General features: G+C 39.4%; 1 protein-coding gene across 6 annotated transcripts in view; it reads right to left on the bottom strand.

Moving 5' to 3' along the window:
* LOC139628887 (contactin-associated protein-like 4) overlaps positions 1 to 19,769 on the bottom strand; it is a 156,675-nt gene that overhangs the window by 48,460 nt on the left and 88,446 nt on the right. For all 6 annotated transcript variants that reach the window (XM_071491037.1, XM_071491035.1, XM_071491034.1 and 3 more), the window contains 5 exons: positions 18,978 to 19,171; positions 13,779 to 13,926; positions 8,816 to 9,022; positions 2,072 to 2,247; positions 1,820 to 1,966 (listed from right to left, as the gene is read on the bottom strand). In XM_071491037.1, coding sequence (XP_071347138.1) covers positions 1,820 to 1,966; positions 2,072 to 2,247; positions 8,816 to 9,022; positions 13,779 to 13,926; positions 18,978 to 19,171 — 872 coding nt within the window. The remainder of the gene's footprint in view (positions 1 to 1,819; positions 1,967 to 2,071; positions 2,248 to 8,815; positions 9,023 to 13,778; positions 13,927 to 18,977; positions 19,172 to 19,769) is intronic.

Genomic DNA, 19,769 nt, shown 5'->3' with positions numbered 1-19,769 from the left:
ACCTCATATCGAAGTGATCTCATCAGCAAGTCTCCTTGAGAATAAAAGCCATGAATGCAAACTGAGAAGAACATGAACAGTACTATATAGACATTTCCACCGCAGTCCATTGTTTTGAGTTGTGGTAATGACACCGGGCTCATTGCTAAAGCTACAGCAGCAATATATTACACTCCCAGGTCTCTGCTGGGAATATCAGTCTGCTATCTTTATAATGCTGCGGAAACACAGATGACATCTAAAAGCCCTTTGTGGAGCTGTTAAAGTGATATACGAAAGTACATGGTGGAGGATACAGTGCAATTGCAAAATATGAAGTAAGTAAAAAGTCAGCCATAAAATCCACCAAAAAGGATTCACTAACACACATGTACACCCCAAATCCCCCTCACACACATACATCATCAAAGGCTCTACTTCTTTTTGTTACCATGTGTTTAAGATGGCCAAAAGTGGTCTCTCTATTAAAAGGACTATAACCGTGTTAATGCTCTACAATCTTAAGAGCTTAACAGCCTCTATTAGATCTTCAGCCATGCATGTGAATCTCTGGACATTTTTTACCAAGAATTCTTGCTTCTCTGCTCTCTGGTCTTTTACTGTAATGAGAGATCGTTTATTAGAAACACTTCAGAGCTGCTCTCCACTTATTGCCATTGCATAAGCATCTAGTGGTCCAAATGACAAAGACAAGAAAGCGTTACTGTAAGTCTAACCAGCGTCTACTTTCCTTTGTCCCCTCATCACTCACTGACCTCGTTAAGAGCTCATTAGCTTCGTTAACCAGATAGCAGCTTGTTAGCAGCAGCATCAGCATCCAGTTGATTTCCCAACAGTGCTCTGTCAACATGCATGTAGACATACAGTACACAACTTTGATGGCGACCTGTAGTCATTTATGGGTGTGAAGGATCAGTTCGCACTGGAGGAGCTTCAGTGAATGTGTGTCATAGTGTTTGTGAAGATGTCTTGCAATAAGAAAGTCGTGAAAAAAAACACCAAGCAAAATGGTTTTATTAGGGTTCAGCAGGCCCAAAAGAATTTTGTAGAGGACCAAATTTAGCCCGCAGTTTTCATTTTAGGTACCAGCTACTGATGCTGTATTCTCTCTCTCACATGTAAAAGCCCAGAGTCTAGACAGTTTCTGGAGCAGAATATCAAAGTTTTTCACTTTCCCCAAATGATTTGCGTGATCTGTCATCATCACATTGGAGAAGTCAAAAACAACTACCCCTAAGGCATGTGGGCAAGTCTTTCTCTTTGTATCTACCCTTTTGAGTTAATTGCTTATCTTTTAATTGATCAGTCTGTTATGTATCTGAAGATGATGAGTATGTACGGTTGAGCATTTCGGCTCTGACCTCTTCACTCCCAACAAGCATTTAAACAAAGTGGACACCAAGTCAAATATTGGTGAGAGATGATAATATCGTTTTCACCTCAAAAAAGTTGAGGATGAAAGCCGTACTCTATGTGATACAAAATCCTACAATATGCTGAGCAGCAGCAGTGTGGGCAGCAGTAGTGCTTGCTAAGTGAGCAGAGAGACAGAAAACTTTGATGGGTTAAACTTAAAGTAAAGGGACCTTCAGATGTTTTGTAGTGAATGAAATGTGTATGTGCGTAGCAGCCAAATTCTCAAGAGTTACCAGCCCAGCCTGATTCATGGGTTTGGGTATGGTTGTTTACTCTAGGTACAATATCCAGGGTGGATGGCAACTACTCCTGCCCATTATCATTTTTGTGGATAGATACTTGTCATATTAACTTTGTGGCTGTTTTGTCTAGCTAACCATTACAGTAAATTTAACGTACTTACCATTAGAGTAACTTGCTGGTTGTTGTGTTTGGCTTGTTCTATCAAGTTGAGGCCGTTGTAGAGCAGGTTCTCCAGGCAGCCGTGGAAGTTCCTGTTGGAGACGACTGGCTTGTGAGAGTTGAGGCTGTGAGCTGCCCCTATACTCAGCTGTATGAAGATGAACAGATACACAAAATGGCAAAAATTAAATATATTTGCAGTGTTAATGTATATGCATGTGTGTCTGTGTGGGGGCAGTGTGTTTCCTCCCACCTGTTCAATGTCCCAGTGGCTGAACTCTGCAGGGATCTGAACCTTCTCAGTGTGTTTGTCCACGGTGAGGTTGAGGTGAAGACTTCGCTGCTCCAGCGTGACATGATGCCAGTGCTGATCGTCTAACAGGCTGCCGAGTGAAGCAAGACGTCGGGGTTCAGAGGATGAAGTCCCACCTGGAAGGGAGGAGGAAGGGGAAGGGTGGGGTAGAGGAGCAATGAAGGAGGAGGAGGAGGAGAAAAGAGCAGGTGAGTTCGAAGAAGGGTGACAAAGATAAGAGGGAAGTGAAGACAGAGTGATGAGGGCAGAGGAAAAAGAGGGAGTCATAGGAAAGAAACAGGGGGGGGAATAGTAAAGAAGAGGCCATAGAGGAGGGTAAGAAAAAAGGATGAGGAGGAAGGAGAAAGATCAGGAGAATAACAGAATCACAGAATAAAAGGAAGGAGAAGAACAGGAACAAAAGGGTGGTGCAGGAAGAGCGAGGAGGAAGAGGAGGAAGAAGAGAGGCAGGGAGAGAAGGTACAGACAACAGTGGATGAAAAACAACAAGGCGAGAGAGGATAAAGCAGACAGACAAATAGACTGCTGCTGAAAACTAATCACACAGTGAGAAATAGAAATTACAGAGACGGAGACAGTCTTTTAATCAACACATCATGACTGTTTAATTTGCAAAGTCTCAGCTTGACATGAAAAAAAGAAAAAGAAGCGACCAAAGCTATTTCACTTGTGTGTGTTTTCTTCAGTGTTATCTAGTTATTCAGATTTGCCTCTATTAGATATAACAGTGAGTAATCTATTTCCTTTTTCGTTTTGTAATTTGTTGGCTGTTTTCCCTGTTTCTATCTTTAGATATCCTACATGGCAGTCTGTTGTTTGTTATCCAAAACTGTTTGTTGTCTCCTCATTACCTGACCTGTTACTCTGCTTCTTTCTCACAATCTGACCTGGTGTCAAGAGAACGACAGCACAATGACAGCAACAACACACCAGCCTCCACACTGCGTCTAAATATTTCACTTTTCTCAGTATCCCACAGAGACGAGCACAGCTAGGTCACCGTCTCTCATCTCATTAGGAACGACTGGATATCTGTGTACTGAGAACTGAAGCCAAATATGTGATGAAGCCTGATCGGAACAGAAGCAACATAGCAAGATATCATTAATGATAGATGAGCACCAGCCGGTCCAAATAAGAGGATCCACTCCCCCCAAAGTGCTAGGAAGAGAAACTTTGTGCATCAGCCGAGAGAAGGAACTGTAGAAAGAGCTGAATACAGTCAGTCATTAAAAATGTATTAGATATTCTTCAGGGAGAGAGAATCCCAGCTTCAGAGAGACAAACACAGACAGTTTAGAAGATGATGGACATGTGTATCTTTGATATTTCCGTCTGTTTTGTGAGATGATATATATGAGGTGGATGAGAAAAACAATTTCATCCAGATAGAGAGCGTTAAGATGGGAGTCTGTCCCATCAACACAATCATTGTGATGAGTTATTTAATCACAGTCTGGACGAGTGGAAAGAGACAGTGCGATCAATAGGAAAGGATGGCAAGACTTAAAAACACATAATATTCCTTTACTGGCATTGATTAATGGAATAATTATTATGTTATTGGATGTGGAGAAGAGAAGGAGAGGACTTTATGATCGAGTGTTCCAGTGGATGGATGATTTAATTTCTTCTTGACTGGAAAGAGAAAGTTGGAATCAATATGGGAGGTCCGAGGGCAAACAAATAGAAACTCACTTTATTGTTATTAATATATAGAACCATCACTGCCTTTCTCTCAGTCTCTCTCACTCTGCTGCTCCCTATCTTCTTGGCAGTGAAGTCATTTTTTTTAGTGTAGTAGCAACATAGTTAGAGTTGAGATTGTCAGAGCACTTCAGGAAACTCTGGAGAGTTTTTCCTTTGTTTGCTTTTTTCACCATTGACCTTTAACCATACAATATTCAGACTTTTTACAATTGGTAAAAGGTCAATTTACCTTACACTATTTCTAGACCGGAGCACAAAGCAAGACATATCTTTATAACTTCACATTCATACTTTATTCTTCAGGCCAGTTCTGTTGAATTTTCCTTTTTCAACAGCTCAGATTTAAAGAAAGGAAATTGTCATTATCGCAATAAAGCCTTATAAAGCGGCATTGTTATGTATTTTATGTGTTTTAAATTGTAAAATATAACCACTTCACTGCTCTAAATAGCTGTCAGTGGTACCTCTAGTATTTAAATGTGACTTTATTTTTTTTGATACTTTTGACACAGGTCACAGTTGTGCCAACACACTGGACAATTCTTTTTTGACAAAATTGGCCAATTAAGGTTAGATTATTATTAAAGATTATTTCACTCTAGCCTTATTATATCTCACAAGACCTTATTTGTAACATACTGGACTTATCAGTGAGAAAGTACTGTGATAATGAAATCTCTCTGGAAACACTAGACTTCTGAACAACTGTCCACATATGAAATAAAGCAGGATTCTTCAGCTGCACACAACACTTCTAAGAAACTGATGTACTAGTCAATCAGATGGACAAAACTAGTTTAGAAATGTGTCATTTCATGGACAGTTGCATGTTTTTTATCAGGAATATCAGGAGCAAAGGCAGAGTCATCTCTGCATTTGGCCAACTCCAAAACGACATCTGTCTCAAGTAAATGCATCCAAAACCTTGTCAGACAAGACTGTGAGAGGAAAAGCAGCGTCCCTGCATGTCGGCACCTTCTTTCTGATATTAGCTTTCTTTGTTGTGACAAGGATCTGTTTTCTTAGGGATAAAATTCACAAGCAAGACACTAAACTCTTGGTAGAACTTTGTGGTGACAACCAGAGGCAGAATATTGTTTTGAGGGATTCAGGTGCTGAACTAATAAACATGTTCAGAAAAAGCTTTGGATAAAGTTCTGCTCGTGTCTTCAAGACAGTATCACCTCATCGTATCTTGTCTGCTGTTGTGATATGGCTGCTCAAAATCTGCTGATGGAGAGAGACACTGACAGCTGTCATCAGAAAACATGCTGGTATAATTATCTGAGCAATTCACTCTCAGAAAGAACAGTGTCTGTCACATAACAAGAACGAGGCAGAAGCTCTGCAATGAGTCACAACTTCGGGTCACAGAGTGGGAGGCTTGTTTGAAGTTCTGCTGCTTCACAACTTTCCTTTTGTGTTTTTTCCACATCAATCGCTTTTGTATTGATTGAATAGAGAGTCGATTCTGCATAATAAGCCAAACTGCAGGAACAAGATGAAAGAATAATGACAGTCCTATTCACAGCAGTTACAGTATCTACTTCCGTGTCGAGCATATAACAAAAGATGATAAGAAACTATCAAACCAAAACAAAGACATGCATCCTAATGTAACTCATTAAAGTCATTGAAAGTATGGCAAAGATACAAAGACACGGACTTGGATTATGTTCTGTTATGAGTATTAAATACATGTTACTACATACAAGTGTTAATTCTGCTGCATTTGTTTGCGTATTGTTGTCACTATAAAGTCAAAAAAGGCCAATTTGTGACCTCCATCAACCACTGGTAACAGCTGCCAAGAATCTGGCTCCTCTGGTTTCCCTGAGCTGATATAAATTTTTTATCAACTTTTTGGCTTTTATTCAGTATTTCACCCTGATCACTGAAACTTTATGGGGTGATTTGATTGATGATGTGTTGTTGTGTTGTGTTGGAAATTAGGCTACTTACAGGCAAAGACAAACACTGTGTATTTCAATTAAGTTGCCTCTTAACGTCTCCAACAAACGTGGTTGTTGTTGTCTTTCAGCTGCTCCTGTGAGAGGCCGCAACAGGATCACAACCGCACATTTGATTTGGTATAGGTTTTTAGCTGGAAGCCTCTCCTGACACAACCTGGGTTCTGGGGAGTGTGGGATCGAACTGGCAACCCAGGGCCAAGCTTCCCTACCACCTCAACCATGGCCCCCCAACATCTTCATCAAATCTACCTGTCACAATCACAGCTTTTCCCATACTGATACCATGGCTTGAAATAAGACTGTAAATGATACTGAGGTTGTGATTATCTCAAAATGATACAGATATAAAGCTTCTATGAAAGGCTGCTCTTGATGTATGTCTCCTGTATGAGCAGAACTACTTAATTTTCTATCAAAAGGCTGAGCAAGCTTCAAAATGCATGAGGGAGTTCTGATGCAGAAAAGTGTTTTTACACTGAAGGTGAGCATGGTGGGGCAAACAGTGAGAACTCAATGTCAAATTCAATTTTAAATTAAAAGACAAAAGGAATAAACTGTACAATCGTGAAGCATCTATTAAAACTAGTTAATCTACTATCAAATTTCTAGTGTTTTGTGTAGTGTTTTGGTTTTGCTGTTTTTCCCCGGACAGTGCTGCTGGTCTTATGCAGAGCTGTTACTCAGAGTTGCCTCATAAAGCAAACTGCCTCTGCTCCATGGGGGTCAGACCTGGATATATAAGTGTTGGGACAGCAGAGCGGATCATGCATGAGCTCAGGGTCGATGCACACAGCAGAGGACCTTAACTACACAATCTGTAACCTAAAAAAAAACTCATGCGCAAAGAGAGAAAGAGGAAATAAAGTGAGGCAGAAAGTTGAAGGACACTGAACTAAAAAGGCTTATGGCCGCCTTTAAAAAACATAAGGGGCAAAGAATTGCGTTGGCATATCCAAAAGACAGAGATACATAACAATGAAGGAAAAGGAAAACAGAGGAGAGGGTTGGGGGGAATATCAAAAAGGTCTGTGAGTGTGTGTCAGGGACAGAGAGATAGTAAAGAGAAGAGACATAGAAATGAAGAGAGTCCAGCTAAAAAAGGCAAATGGTCTCCTCTGATGTGTAAAAAATAAAGGACTGGAAGATCTGTGGAGACAAACCAAGACAAACAACATTAATTACAACAGAAAAGGTAAAAAACACAAGAGTAAAGAGTCACACAAGGAAACAAAGAGGGGTAGAGAGGGACAGAAACTGATGAGGATGAAAGGGAAGAAGAGTGAATAATGCTTGTTGTTTTTGGTGTTGATCGGTCGCAGCAGAAGCTGAGCCTCTCTCAGTCTCTCTTCTATCATTTGAATGGATGGCTTTAATTTCCTCTCCCTGAGCTGCAGTCTCTGTTTATGGTGACTGACACCAGTTTTTCTTTAAGTTGATGCAGTCTTTAAGATGTCGATAAGGTGGCACAGACTCTGTCCACTGTTTAAGGAGGAGGAGTTTTCACTTGAAGCACAGGTGGTAAATGTGTTTTAGTAAAACAGTTGTCTTGAAGGTGAAAGAGTTTTTCACTTTGAGCTACTTTTTACGGTGATAGATGTTCCTGAGATGTCTGGGTGCTATTTAAAGGTGATACACCTTTTTTATTCGCTGTTCAAGGGAATATAGTTGTCTTAAAATGTCATAACTTGTCTTTAAAATGTGTTAATTTCTATAGAGACGTGCCATCGTCTGTTCACGAGGTGAAGCAATTTCACAAGTTTACCCTCTGTGGGAGGAGATGGAGGAGGAAGAGAAGGGACAGAGTGAAGTAGGTGGCAGATGGATAAGAGGTAGAATAGACGTATGAAAGAGGAGCAGATGATGGAAGATTAAGGATGCTGAGATGGAGGGTGTGAGAAACAGATGGCAAAGATGTGGACAGAAAGAAAGATGAAGAAAAGGATGGAGGAGGGAAAGTTTTGGGAGAGGTGACCTAGAAAGGGGGTAAACAGATAGGTTAGATGGATGGATGGATGAATGAATGGATGGATGGATGGATGGATGGATGGATGAATGGATGGATGGATGGATAGATGGAGAAAGGAGAAAGTATTTCAGGAGCCAGATGGGATTCCTCATGAGAGGTGAGCCATATGGTGATGATTCAGCATGGCAGCCTGACAACCTCTGGTTTAACCCCATTTACACACACACACACACACACACACACACACACACACACACACACCACTCTGTATAGACAGTAAGGCATTTGTGTTGTCCCTCAGAGTCCAGCCCTAACACATGCTACAGTAAACGGGAACCATCCATCACAGCTGTAACTAGACAGAGATGCAGCAGCAGAGTCTGAGCCAAGATTTAAACCAATCATGTGGCTGCGTGCATGTCGGCCACCTCACCCAACCAAAACCAATCTAAAGTTATTCCACAGGGTTTATATTGTCCTGGACCTGATACAGATATTTTTGTACCTATACGGCTACAAAGTGACTCCAGTCCAAGAGCAGAACCAACATGTCTCTTTGCTGCAGGTTTTTTTTTTAATTGAAGTCAAAAATAAGTGGAAGTAGTGGGTAGTAAATACCTGCTGGGTGATACGAATAGAAATGTCATGTTCTTTGTCAAATGAATGTGTACCAACCAAACTTTTATTTTTATAGACGTCTCTTTCCTGTTTAAGACTAATCATGAGTCCAACAATTTAATATTCTCATGTTTTTGACATGTATAATTGTCAGATAGGCATTTCTGAACATTGTGGCTATTTTAGTATGACCTATTGAAAGAAAAAAAATCAGATGAGCTGATATTCAAATGAATACAAAAGTTTTACTACAAATGTTTTTCCTCTTCTCAGTAGTTTGCTTTTATTTTTGGTATAACAGCCACTTTATTATTATATCCTCTTGTCTTGTAAACATATCATTGTCTGAAGCTTTTGACAAGACCTATGGTATCAGTATTAGTTCGTGGATATGAGTATGTATCTGTTGTGTGTTACCTTGTCTGAGCAGCAACAGTAGCTTTCCTCTCTCTAACTCCAGACCGAGGCTTAGTCTTCCTTCTCCCTCTGCATGTAGCAATGTCCCAGAATTCCTCAGGGTTTTAAACTTCAGAGAGACAACCTCTTTCGATGTGTGCCTCGGCCCGGGACTCAACCTGTACACAAGACTGCTCCTGCTGCCGTCGAAGCTCACCACATCAGAGGCTGAAACACAAAACAAAACAGAGACAGAGGAGTCAGTGGCTTAACGATCATATTTTCTTTGTCCCGAAAAAATCTGTGTGCTTTAATTCATTCTGTCAGCGTGGAGGAACGTACTGTAATATTTAGGTGGACAACAGATAATTGTGTCTGAGTGACAGGTTTAAACCTTTAAGGTCCTCAAATAATGTCCATACTACACTACCAAAAGAAACACACAGTCACCTCCACCTGGATAGAAATTCTGCCTCTGTGTGTGTGTGTGTGTGTGTGTGTGTGTGTGTGTGTAGAATGTACAAGAAAAGACTGCAAATACTGAATTGTTTTAAAAGAGCAGCAGCTGAGTCATGCAACTAATTTCTGACTGAATGTTTTTTAATGAACTTGGCAAGTCTTTGACAATCACTCAACCACTTTACTTGCACTAATGCTCTTATTGCATTGTAGGGTGTATTTCCTGCTGATTACAGAGCAGCAGGCTGAAGCTACACAGCGCTGAGTCATACTGAGTGTAAAGAAGAAAACATTCCTTTGAATCTGCTCTATTAATCTTTGTACCGTCACTCCATTCAATACAAGATTACATCCTAGAATATCATGTTTTTCCTGATTATAATCATCTTGAAAGTATATCAAGGATGGACTGGTGATTGTTGGCACAGAGACTGTGCTGCTCTGTTTACAGCAAGTGCTCTGTACCGTCTATCACATTTGTGTTCAGTCCATTAACTCACAACCTCTCACTGTTTTTAACCTTTTAAAATACACTGTCTCACCAGCTTTGGCCCTGGTGGTGTTACTTTAGATGTGTTATAGTCTTTACCAGACACAACCCTGAAAAATTAAAAATTATACATTGTTTAAAAGCTCTAGGTCTCCTGGTTTTATTTGTGCAAATCAATTTAAGGTCCCCATGTCCCCATAGCCTTATATTCTCCTTTTTTATACAAAAATTAATAGGTGAGGCAAAAAAAACCCTGTAAAGTCTCTTCTATTCAGGGGCCTCAGAACAGCATCCTGCATTATTTTTGGGCTTGTGCACAAATATTGGGGTGTTTGGTAAAAGGGAAATTTCAGTGTGAAAAGTTAATGTTCTTGTAGCCTTGTGTTTAACAGGCTTATGATTTAAATCTGCATTCATCACTTGGGGACAATGGAAACAAACTGTCCACACAACACTGTCATACTATTGTTTTAGAAAGGTAATTTGACTAACCTTTTAACTAACAGTTGTCTATTTACTCATCCAGCAGATTTGGAGCAACATTGTTAATTATTTGGAGTTGTTTGTGCCTGCCTACCTCTTCTTTTAGCTTTGTTGTTCTGAGGGAAATAGGTATTTATTTAGCTGCTAAAATCTCCACCACATTAACCAGCTAGTGGCTAACTTTGTCTGTCTGCCATTTAAGGCTAAGAGCTGGTAATGTTCAGTGACTATCAGACATTGTCTCGATGAAAACAGCTGCTTGCTGCAGTTGGAAATGTGTGTGAGTAAACCAAAACAGTATAGTCATGAACTGGAAAACCAAAACAATGAGCTGAAAGACACCAAAACTCTTTATAGAGCTGAGGGGACATACAAGCAGTGAAAACCACAGAAGAGACATGGAAAATATTTAACATGGAAGGAGAAACAACACCTACTTAGTCCAAAGAAACTTTTACTGACGGCAACAACAATGTGAAGTCTTCTGGCCTTAATTCCTTCAGAATAAAAGCTTCATCCCCCACAGATGTTAACTGACCAGAAAATTTGAAAATTTGACACCAATTATATATCAAAATACTCGTCATGACCAATTCTTTGTCCTCATTTCATCATTAAAAGCATGACTTTGTGAGAAAAACACAGGTTGTCAAAGCATCTATACTAGCTAACATATCCACTGTCCAATTTATACAAAAACTTTCTGCCAATCCCAGTATTTTCTTCTTCTTCTTCTGGCCCTAATTTTTCTCATGACTAAAACTAAAACGCATTAATGCTTTATGCCTTAATAAAACTAAAAGACATTAATGCATAAAGCATTAATGTCTTTTAGTTTTTGTCTTCCTAATATCGGGGACACAAGAACATGAAGCAACAGACAGCAGTGGTGATGTGTGTGCTGTTTCTTCAGTTTGTATCACTAATGTCATGTTTTTCTGTCTATTTTTCTTTGTCTGAAATCTTCTTTTAATGATAACTGCCAAGATGCATTATGATATGTTCTTTTGTGTTGCTACAATCACAGACTAATACCAACAACGCAGTCACACTGGCTGCATTTTTCGTACTGTGATAAACTGCTTTCTACTAGCAGCTATATATCAGCTCCCTTCAGTATATTACATTTGTTTTTCTGCTGTTCATGCTACATTAGTTTACCACTCTGCCAACCGTCACAATGGCTAACAAAGATATTATTATAACTTGAGAATATTTCCAAACAATGAGCAATTTATCAAAATCCATCCTTTAAATGGTTTTCATAATCCATCATCTTCCAGAGGAGACAGCAGCAAACACAGTTTTAAGGGATATAAAATGGTTTTGTTATGAATCATCTTTACACTTGGTGAAATAACACGATGAATAACTAATGAGGGAATATGCTGGACTCCTGTACAAGGAGTGAGAACATAGAGCCAGAGAGGGCTGTCACTGGAACAAACCACAGTACTCGGCACATACGAAGCCTTTTTCAAGCACCTGGACACTTAAAGCAGAAAATGCTTTAAGCAAAGCCAGCAAACCAAAATTACAAGAGTGTGCTCAGTTAGAAATTAAGGTAAACAAGTAATTAAAGGTGCCCTACAGAGTTTTTGACCACTAGCAGTGCTGCAGAGTAATGTTTTGATGGGTAGGTCTCTGTTTTATTTAAATCTCAAACGCGCACATGAGGTTGTGGGCGATGTGAGGCAGTCTTTCTATTTCATAACAAACACATGGCGATGCAGACAAATGCAGGATATATGAAGACTGCTTACCTAGCAGTTATTCTACAGGCCCTGTATTTTCCAGCTAATTTTGTTTTAAATTACTGCGACAGTCCTGAGCTACTTGCTACTACAGAATTTCTGTTTGTCTATCTAGGAAACTCTGATTGATATTAGCCTCTGTTTATGAACTATTTTTTCATTTACCTACAAGATAATTTCCTACTTTCTTTCTTGAAAACTTGAATATAACAAGCAGGGGCTTAGTAACTGAAACAACTAACAATTTTCTCAAATACAAGCTTATTTTTGAGAAATTATGAGGAACATTTCCGGGAAATCAGCTGAAAGATACAGAACCTTTAAAATAAACTGTCACCAAAGTTGGCTCTTCAAATATTTTAAGAGAAAGAAAAGGTATTCAGCAGGGATTTTAGGCCTCAAGGATAAACAGTGCGCTTTGACGAGATACACTGAAAACAAACTTACTTTTTGTTTGGTTTGACGAAGACTCCACAGGGTGCTTTTAAATGTGATGCTCACCGTTTGACTCTGTTTTCTTAAGGAAAAGTCAATATTGTGAGATATTTTCATGTGTTTCAAATACAGATTATTTTTACAAGGAGACAAACTGAAAAAGATTAGATAGTCTGTATCAATTATGTTTTAAAACCAGTTTATTTGTATTAGTGTTTAGTGTTTTTAAATTATCGTATGAAAGCCCTTTGAGATATTTCTTGTTTCAAGTATCAGCAGCAGGCGAGTGGCATTTCAAGGTTATTTTTCCAGCATATTATCCATGTGCTTTCAAAAGCAGTGCACTTTTTTTTCAAATTATTTTCAAAACCTATAAAAGGGAGATGACATTGACCCTACTAGCTATGGATTGAAACCCAGACAGTCTATATGGAAATCATATAGTCACATTCATTTTTACCATTTGATCAATTTATTCAAGCGTATATGTAAACATGTGGAGTTTACACACGTGTGTTTTGACACATTCATGAGTGTGCTGTGTTTTTATGAAGGGACAATACAGTAAACAAACAGCTGAGATCAGGTTGAAGCCACAGCAGGAGCCGAACGCTGAGAGAACAAAAACATCACAAACACCTGCTCTTTCAGCAAAATAGGACAACCAGGTGATTACATCTTTTACCAGGGGTCCAACAGAGTTATGAAGACCATAAAGAATAAGATGGAGAGAAGTCATATTCAGCAAAATGTACTGTGTGTAAAGTCGTGCTCATCTCAAACTCTCACAGGAAAGTTAGAAAATGAAACCACAACATTTTTATGGCTGAAGTAAGAGGAGCAGTGACAGGTTTCATATCTGTTGTTTATTCAAAAGCAGAATCAGCTCCTGCCTCAAATGGGAAAAATGCAATATTTGGGTTTTTTTTTTTTCTCGCTGTGATGGAGTCAGTGCTGATATGAAAAAGTGCTGTGTAACTTTGAAAAACACATAGTGTGAATAAATCAGTTGTTGATCAGGCAGATGTTCAGGTTCACTGTTATGATGTCAAGGCTGATACTACCAATGTGTTGTGTCACCTGGGAAATTAAAGAGGAAAAAAAGGAAACCATTCAAAGGAATATTTTTAGTGTGAAACATTAACACTGCAAAATATTGTTAACAACAGAGGTGAGAGTGTAAATTAATTGTGAAACATGAAATTGATATTAATCCTCTATTCAAACTAAATTTCCCTAGAGCTCAGTAAACAAGTTCAGTAGGTTTTTCGAACAAAACCAGTGACACCGGTATCTACAGATTTTCCCAGTTGGATAAAAAACCCCGGTGAGGATTTAGATCAGTAAGAATGATAAGACTTACTATAAGGACATCCGTAAGTCTCCAGTCTGAGTCCGATCCGCCCGCTGGGGTTCCAGCCGAGAGGAATGAGGCGAAGGAAGCGAGCGATCGCTGGCTGCTGCAGTTTGTACTGAACCACACTGTCTGCGTTGCTGTTACCTGGAAAAGACTGAAAACACACAAACACATTCAGCGCTAAAATATGGTTTGGACTGGCTTAAATTATCAGCATAGAAAAGGTGATATTGAGTCTGGGGAAGAGTTCAACATGGCGCTTTTAGTAATACAAGATCAACGATTATACACGATTAACAATGATAAACATAAATTATCATTTGACAAACATTATATCCTGTGTGCCAGGCTTAGTCCTCTCTGTTCATCCTGTCCAGGTTGTCTGTGCAAGCAGCTTATTACGACCCACAGTTACGTTTTATTGTAATAAATATGACGTTCATTGATGTTCATTTTCTGTTTGAACCTGTAGATGTCATCATCATCATCATCATCATCATCATCATCATCATCATCAATCAATCTCAACAATCTTAAGTGCCTATTTATTACTGTAACCATGACAATACATTACATTGCATTAGGCATCTGGTTATGCATGTTTTGCCCCCCTCCCCCCTCCAAAATAATTAGCAAATAATTGGGTTGGTTTAAAGACTTGATGGAATAATCAATCACACCACTGTATTGAACTGTACTAAGGATTTCATTCCACCTAATACAGAGAAGGGCTTTATTTATTTATTCTCACTGCATTGTGACAGCAATGCTACTGCCAGGACTGTGCACCACAGTGCTCTCCAAGGTGCTGGATAGCTCTCTGGCTGCTCCCAGCATCAGGATCAGCACCTTGGAGAGTTTCAGGCTCAGCGCCAGGATGAATATTCAGTAGCCTCAGAATTCATTCTCAATATACAGGAATGAAAAATCATAACTTAAAAAGCATAATTTGAACCTACATTATCTCAAATCAAGGTCTATTGTAATGCATACAAACTGTGCTCTGGGGTCTGGAAAAAGTTTCACTGGTTGGTCACAGGCCTGGGGCCCACTGAACAAAGGTCCTCTAACCTTAACAAAGTACTTATTTTAATCCAAATACGACATTTTCCTGAAGCTAACCAAACCATGACCATTCCGTAAGCTTAAACGCTTTGTTTATTATTGGAACCATAATAATAATATCCATTTTATTTATTAGCTTTGTTCAAGAGACTCAAGGACACTTTATAAAGCAAATAAAACATTCAGAAGCATAAACAAGATAAAATATAGACAAGATAACACAATATATGAATGAACCATGACAACAAAGGTCTGGTATGCCTGCAGCCATACAACCTCCTATGGGTTGTATCAGAGAGTAGGGACAAACAACCTATGGTTGTTCAGGCTGGAGGGCTGACTGACCTTGTTGATCTATCTGCTTATCGCTAATACAGATGGAGATGTGATTCAGATCAGATTCAGCCAACAGGGGATATGAATATGGCCTCTATAGTGATTCTTGATGTGTATAATAAAGCTGACCACTGTGCCAACCTGTTTGATAATTGAATTGATTTGATATATGTTAACCAAAAAACACCTAATTCCCAGAAGCTAACAGTTTGTGGTGGAAGCAGAGCATGCTGGGTATAAAAAGCTGATGAGCAGATGGAGAATGAAAGAGAGGAAACTCTTACAACATTTTAACATCTTTTATGCTTTAGAAAGGTTTCGTTAGTGAGGATTATGTTCATTAACCTGCTTCATACTAAAATCTTTCTGCAGAGTATGAAGAGTATGAGCACTGAATTGATCATCTGTTTCTTTCTGACTCCGGGCTGAATGCCTGATGGATCGTTCTCTTCATCTCTTTCCATCTCTCCCATCTGGCTATCTATCCTAATTACATCCCTCCCTCAAAGTTGACATGCAGGTTAACTGGCTCTCCCACTGCTGAATAAAAGCTTAGACACATAATTAACTTATTAATTCCTCTGGAATCATGAGAGAGTGGCGCTGGATCTCCTCGTATGAAAGGAGACAGTGGGTTTGATTGTAATAAAAAAAGAGTCAATAGACAATCTTGCAGTGTCACTTTTGGTCATTTTCATGTCTCCATGCCAGCGACAGCCATGGCCAGAGACATTATGTTTTTGGGGTGTTTGGGTTCCTCTGAACATGATATATCAGTAATGCCTGGATGGAATGTCTTCACATTTGGCACAAACATTCACTGATGAATTTATTAGATTTTGGTGTTCAGAAGTCAAAGGTTATTTATCATGACACAATTTAACCCAATAGGATAAAATAAAGTGATGTATGACATCCAAACGGTGAAAGGCCAACTTCACTGTGACATCATAATGTTGAAAAACACACTAGCTATTAGGAAATGCTAGAACTCAGGAACAGAAGGGGAGATGGTCACCATATTTCATTTATCTTGACTGGTTGGCGGAGGCAAATAACCACGAGGCGGTAATTCTAGTTTCTGCTTAAATTAGATAGAAGGTTTAACATTGTTGTCTGTCGGCTGAAGACTTTTATGTCTTGGACTCTTATCTCTTAAAAACATTTTAAAAATCTCACTGAAAGTTAAATTGATAAATCTATATCACAAATAAAGAAATATAGCATGGCTCTTCTCCAGCTTCATTGTGTTCAGTGTTCTTGGCTATCTTATGAACTGTGCCTGTTAAGCTAAAAACTAAAGTTGAATCCAAAATATGGTAATAAGATCCTCTGATTTGGAAAACCCTGTTGGCAGGATGACATTACTTAGTGTTGTGAAAAATATTACAAATAAGCATTTGAAAAATGATTAATTGGACTGTTTTCTGCTCTGCCATCACTGTGGTTAATGTTTGATTAGAGTTAGGCGACTAAAACTGTCTGGTTATGGTTATGGTTAAGGACCGTGGATAGCGTGCACATCCAACCCCAGGTTCAGAACAGAAGCAGTAGTGTTTTTGTGTATTTGTGGTTGTGTGACAGTTTCTGCAAAAGACCAAAAGAGATCAATGCCTCGTGTTTCTGCTCAAAGCTCTGAGCCAAACAGAAATGCCTTTAACTCAACAAATGCCACAGAAGAGTCGACAGAATCTCATTTACTTTCAGAGAGATTATGTGAATTCAGCAGTGTTTGACAGACACACAGAGGGAGAGTGAAAGAAACAGGAAGAGAGAGAGATTAATTGTGAATTGGAAATCAAGAAAAAATGTGGGCAATAAAGCAAGGAAGAAGAAAAGGGATCAAAGTGAGAAAAAATAGAGGGCAAAGAAAATCACATGGTAAGAAGAAAGGTGATGAGCAGCACTGTCCACTAAGAGGCAAATGGCTGGCACATGCTGGCCTTCAGAAAGATGTCTCAGGCCAAACACACAGTTTCCTGGCATCAGGTCAAAAATCATGTAATGTGCACAGAAAACACTGTGAGAATTGATGCAGTGGGACCTAATTCTGATGACAAATATGTCTTCACTTTCTGATGGTGCTATAATGTGGAAGTGTGTGTCATCAATTACACCAACAACTATGGTGACGCCCACTATGTCCATGAATGGCCTTTTGTGAAAGCTGTGAAAGCGTTTGTGTGATTACTCTGCTGATGGAAGGTTGCGACAGATCCAAGTCATCGCTGCACTGTTGCATATTTCCAGTTGCCAAATAGTGTTAGTGTTTTGATCACTTTTGTTACAGCGTTATTGCATTGGGTCGGAGACGTGAGAGCATCTCTAATGAGATCGACCACAGACATTATCCCCTAACAATCTAATCTCTAGCATTTCATTAACTAAATGTCATTCAACGTTTGGTGAATATTCTCCTACCTCTTTGTCATTCCACCATTTCCTCCTCCGCTTACAAAACTCTTCAGCCTGTTCAACAACAGTTTTTCAACTCTTCATGGCTAAGATGCTTTTTCAGGATCTAGTCTGAAGTGTAAAGGAAAATTCTCGGAAAAAGTCATAAATCTAAGTATTTTCTTAGAATTTCATCTCTAGGGGCAACTCTTTAGGAAGCTTTATGAACACATCCCCTGCTCTTCATGCAGAATCCCAGTAGGACACATGTTGCTGTTGATCCACCAGCTCTGCCACCAACCTTCTCCTATGACAGCCTCTCTAAGCCTGACTGACTAACACACAGAAGTTCATAAACACTTTGAAATGTGACTGGGATTGTGCAGAGTTTATGTAGAGTGTCAGATCAACACATTTTTAAGCTGTGAGAAGCTGCTTGCTGCTCTCTCAGGAAAGATCCTCAGTGCTGAGATTAGCTGGATTCTCTCCATATGAGGAAACTGCCTCAGCCTGGCCTTTAATCAAAAGCTCTTCTCTGCAGTACTGTAACAAATTAGGCTTCGACATGAATAAATGTCCACACAAGGGCAAATGCTGCACCTTCTCCGTGTTTCTTGCACTATTTGATTAGGTTTTAGACTCAGCAGGAGCATGCAAGTAAGAAACTCAAACATACAGGATTCATCGCTGTGTTTGTTACACAAACAAGATCAAAACCACTTAGTATTCCAGTGTCTGTATACTGAAGCATGTACCAGTGGAACAACTAGAATTACAGCCTTGTATGTTTGTATGCCTCCACCAACCAGTTGCAGTTTACATCCATGTCTGTCCAGACTCATATTACACATGTAGTGAAGTCTTAAAGCAATTGAATGAAAGGCATTAACTGTATTTGGTCATAATTAGCATATTAATCTGATGAGTTCATCCTTGAATCCAGGTGAAAATTTGTACCAAATTTGAAGAAATTCCCTCAAGGTCTTACTGAAACATAGCGTTCATGACGATGGGACGGACGGACAACCCCAAAGTCTGCCGCGGCCGTCGCTGGTGCAGAGGAATAACAGTTGAAAACTAAAGACAGTCAAAAACAAGATAGTAGAACAGCCAGTCTGTGCTTTCAGCAGCGCTCCTGTAAGGGTTCATCCATTATAAATGAAGAGGTAAACTCATTATGACTGAGTTTATCTGTACAGTACTGCACGACACTACATCGCTTCTCATGAGTTACACAGAAGAAGATGATTATGTTTATTGATCCCTGAGGGGAAATAAAGTCAATGCAAGAGCAAAGAATATAACTGTAGCTTGTGACACTTGTGTGACGGGGTGGGAATAACTAGTGATATAGGGCTTTGATGTGATTCATTTCATGTGCAGTGTAGTGTGACACTGTTTTGGACTCACCCCTATACTGTCCTCCTGTCTGTACTGTTTCCAGTTGTGTCCCGTGTCGCTGAACATCAGCAGGTATGACGACAGCCAATCAGAGCTGCCGTATCGGCCCTGGGTAGCGACAGCGGTGATCTTGGTCCGCTCACCCAGGTCGACCTCCAACCACTGATACCTGTCTGAGGTGAGAGGGGACCAACCTCCAGCTCCTGCAGGGAGAAAGGAGAGCTGCATTCAGTGAGTGATTTATTAGGTTTTCATCTATTTGGGATGAAATGAAATAAGCTTTGGTAGATGCTGGAAAATGAATTGCATTGCTTGACCTTTCACTCTGAACTAAGTCTGCTCTGTTATGAGACTGGAATGAAAAATTGATTGAACAAGGGGGACATCTTTAAATCCATTCTGAAGTTATAATGGGATATAAATCATACTTGAGGAACTTTCCTGTGGAATTTAAATCATTCACATTAACTATGTGATCCACAGTGACATTACAAAGGTTTTCTTTTCATATCCACCTGAGAAACACACACATTGTCAGTTTATTTGTGAAACGAAAATATGCAACACAATTAATATATCAGATTTCAATTTTCACTTTTCACTCAAAGCAATGTAACTGAAAGAACTCCAAAAAGTAGACAATACAGTCATTCAATTTCGAAATCAATTCACACAAAAAGCTGATAACTTGTCCCCTGACCCATGGCCGAGCTTTCCGATTGATTTAAATATAATAGGGTTTTTCATATGTGTGGACTCAGAACATCCTCACAGACATAAGAATCTGTGAATGAATCCTTC

The sequence above is a fragment of the Trachinotus anak genome, unplaced genomic scaffold (assembly GCF_046630095.1).
Source record: "Trachinotus anak isolate AG129_WGS33_773 ecotype Australia unplaced genomic scaffold, CSIRO_AGI_Tana_v1 ptg000012l, whole genome shotgun sequence".
In the NCBI taxonomy this organism is placed as follows: Eukaryota; Metazoa; Chordata; class Actinopteri; order Carangiformes; family Carangidae; genus Trachinotus; species Trachinotus anak.
This window is presented reverse-complemented; position numbering and strand designations above follow the sequence as displayed.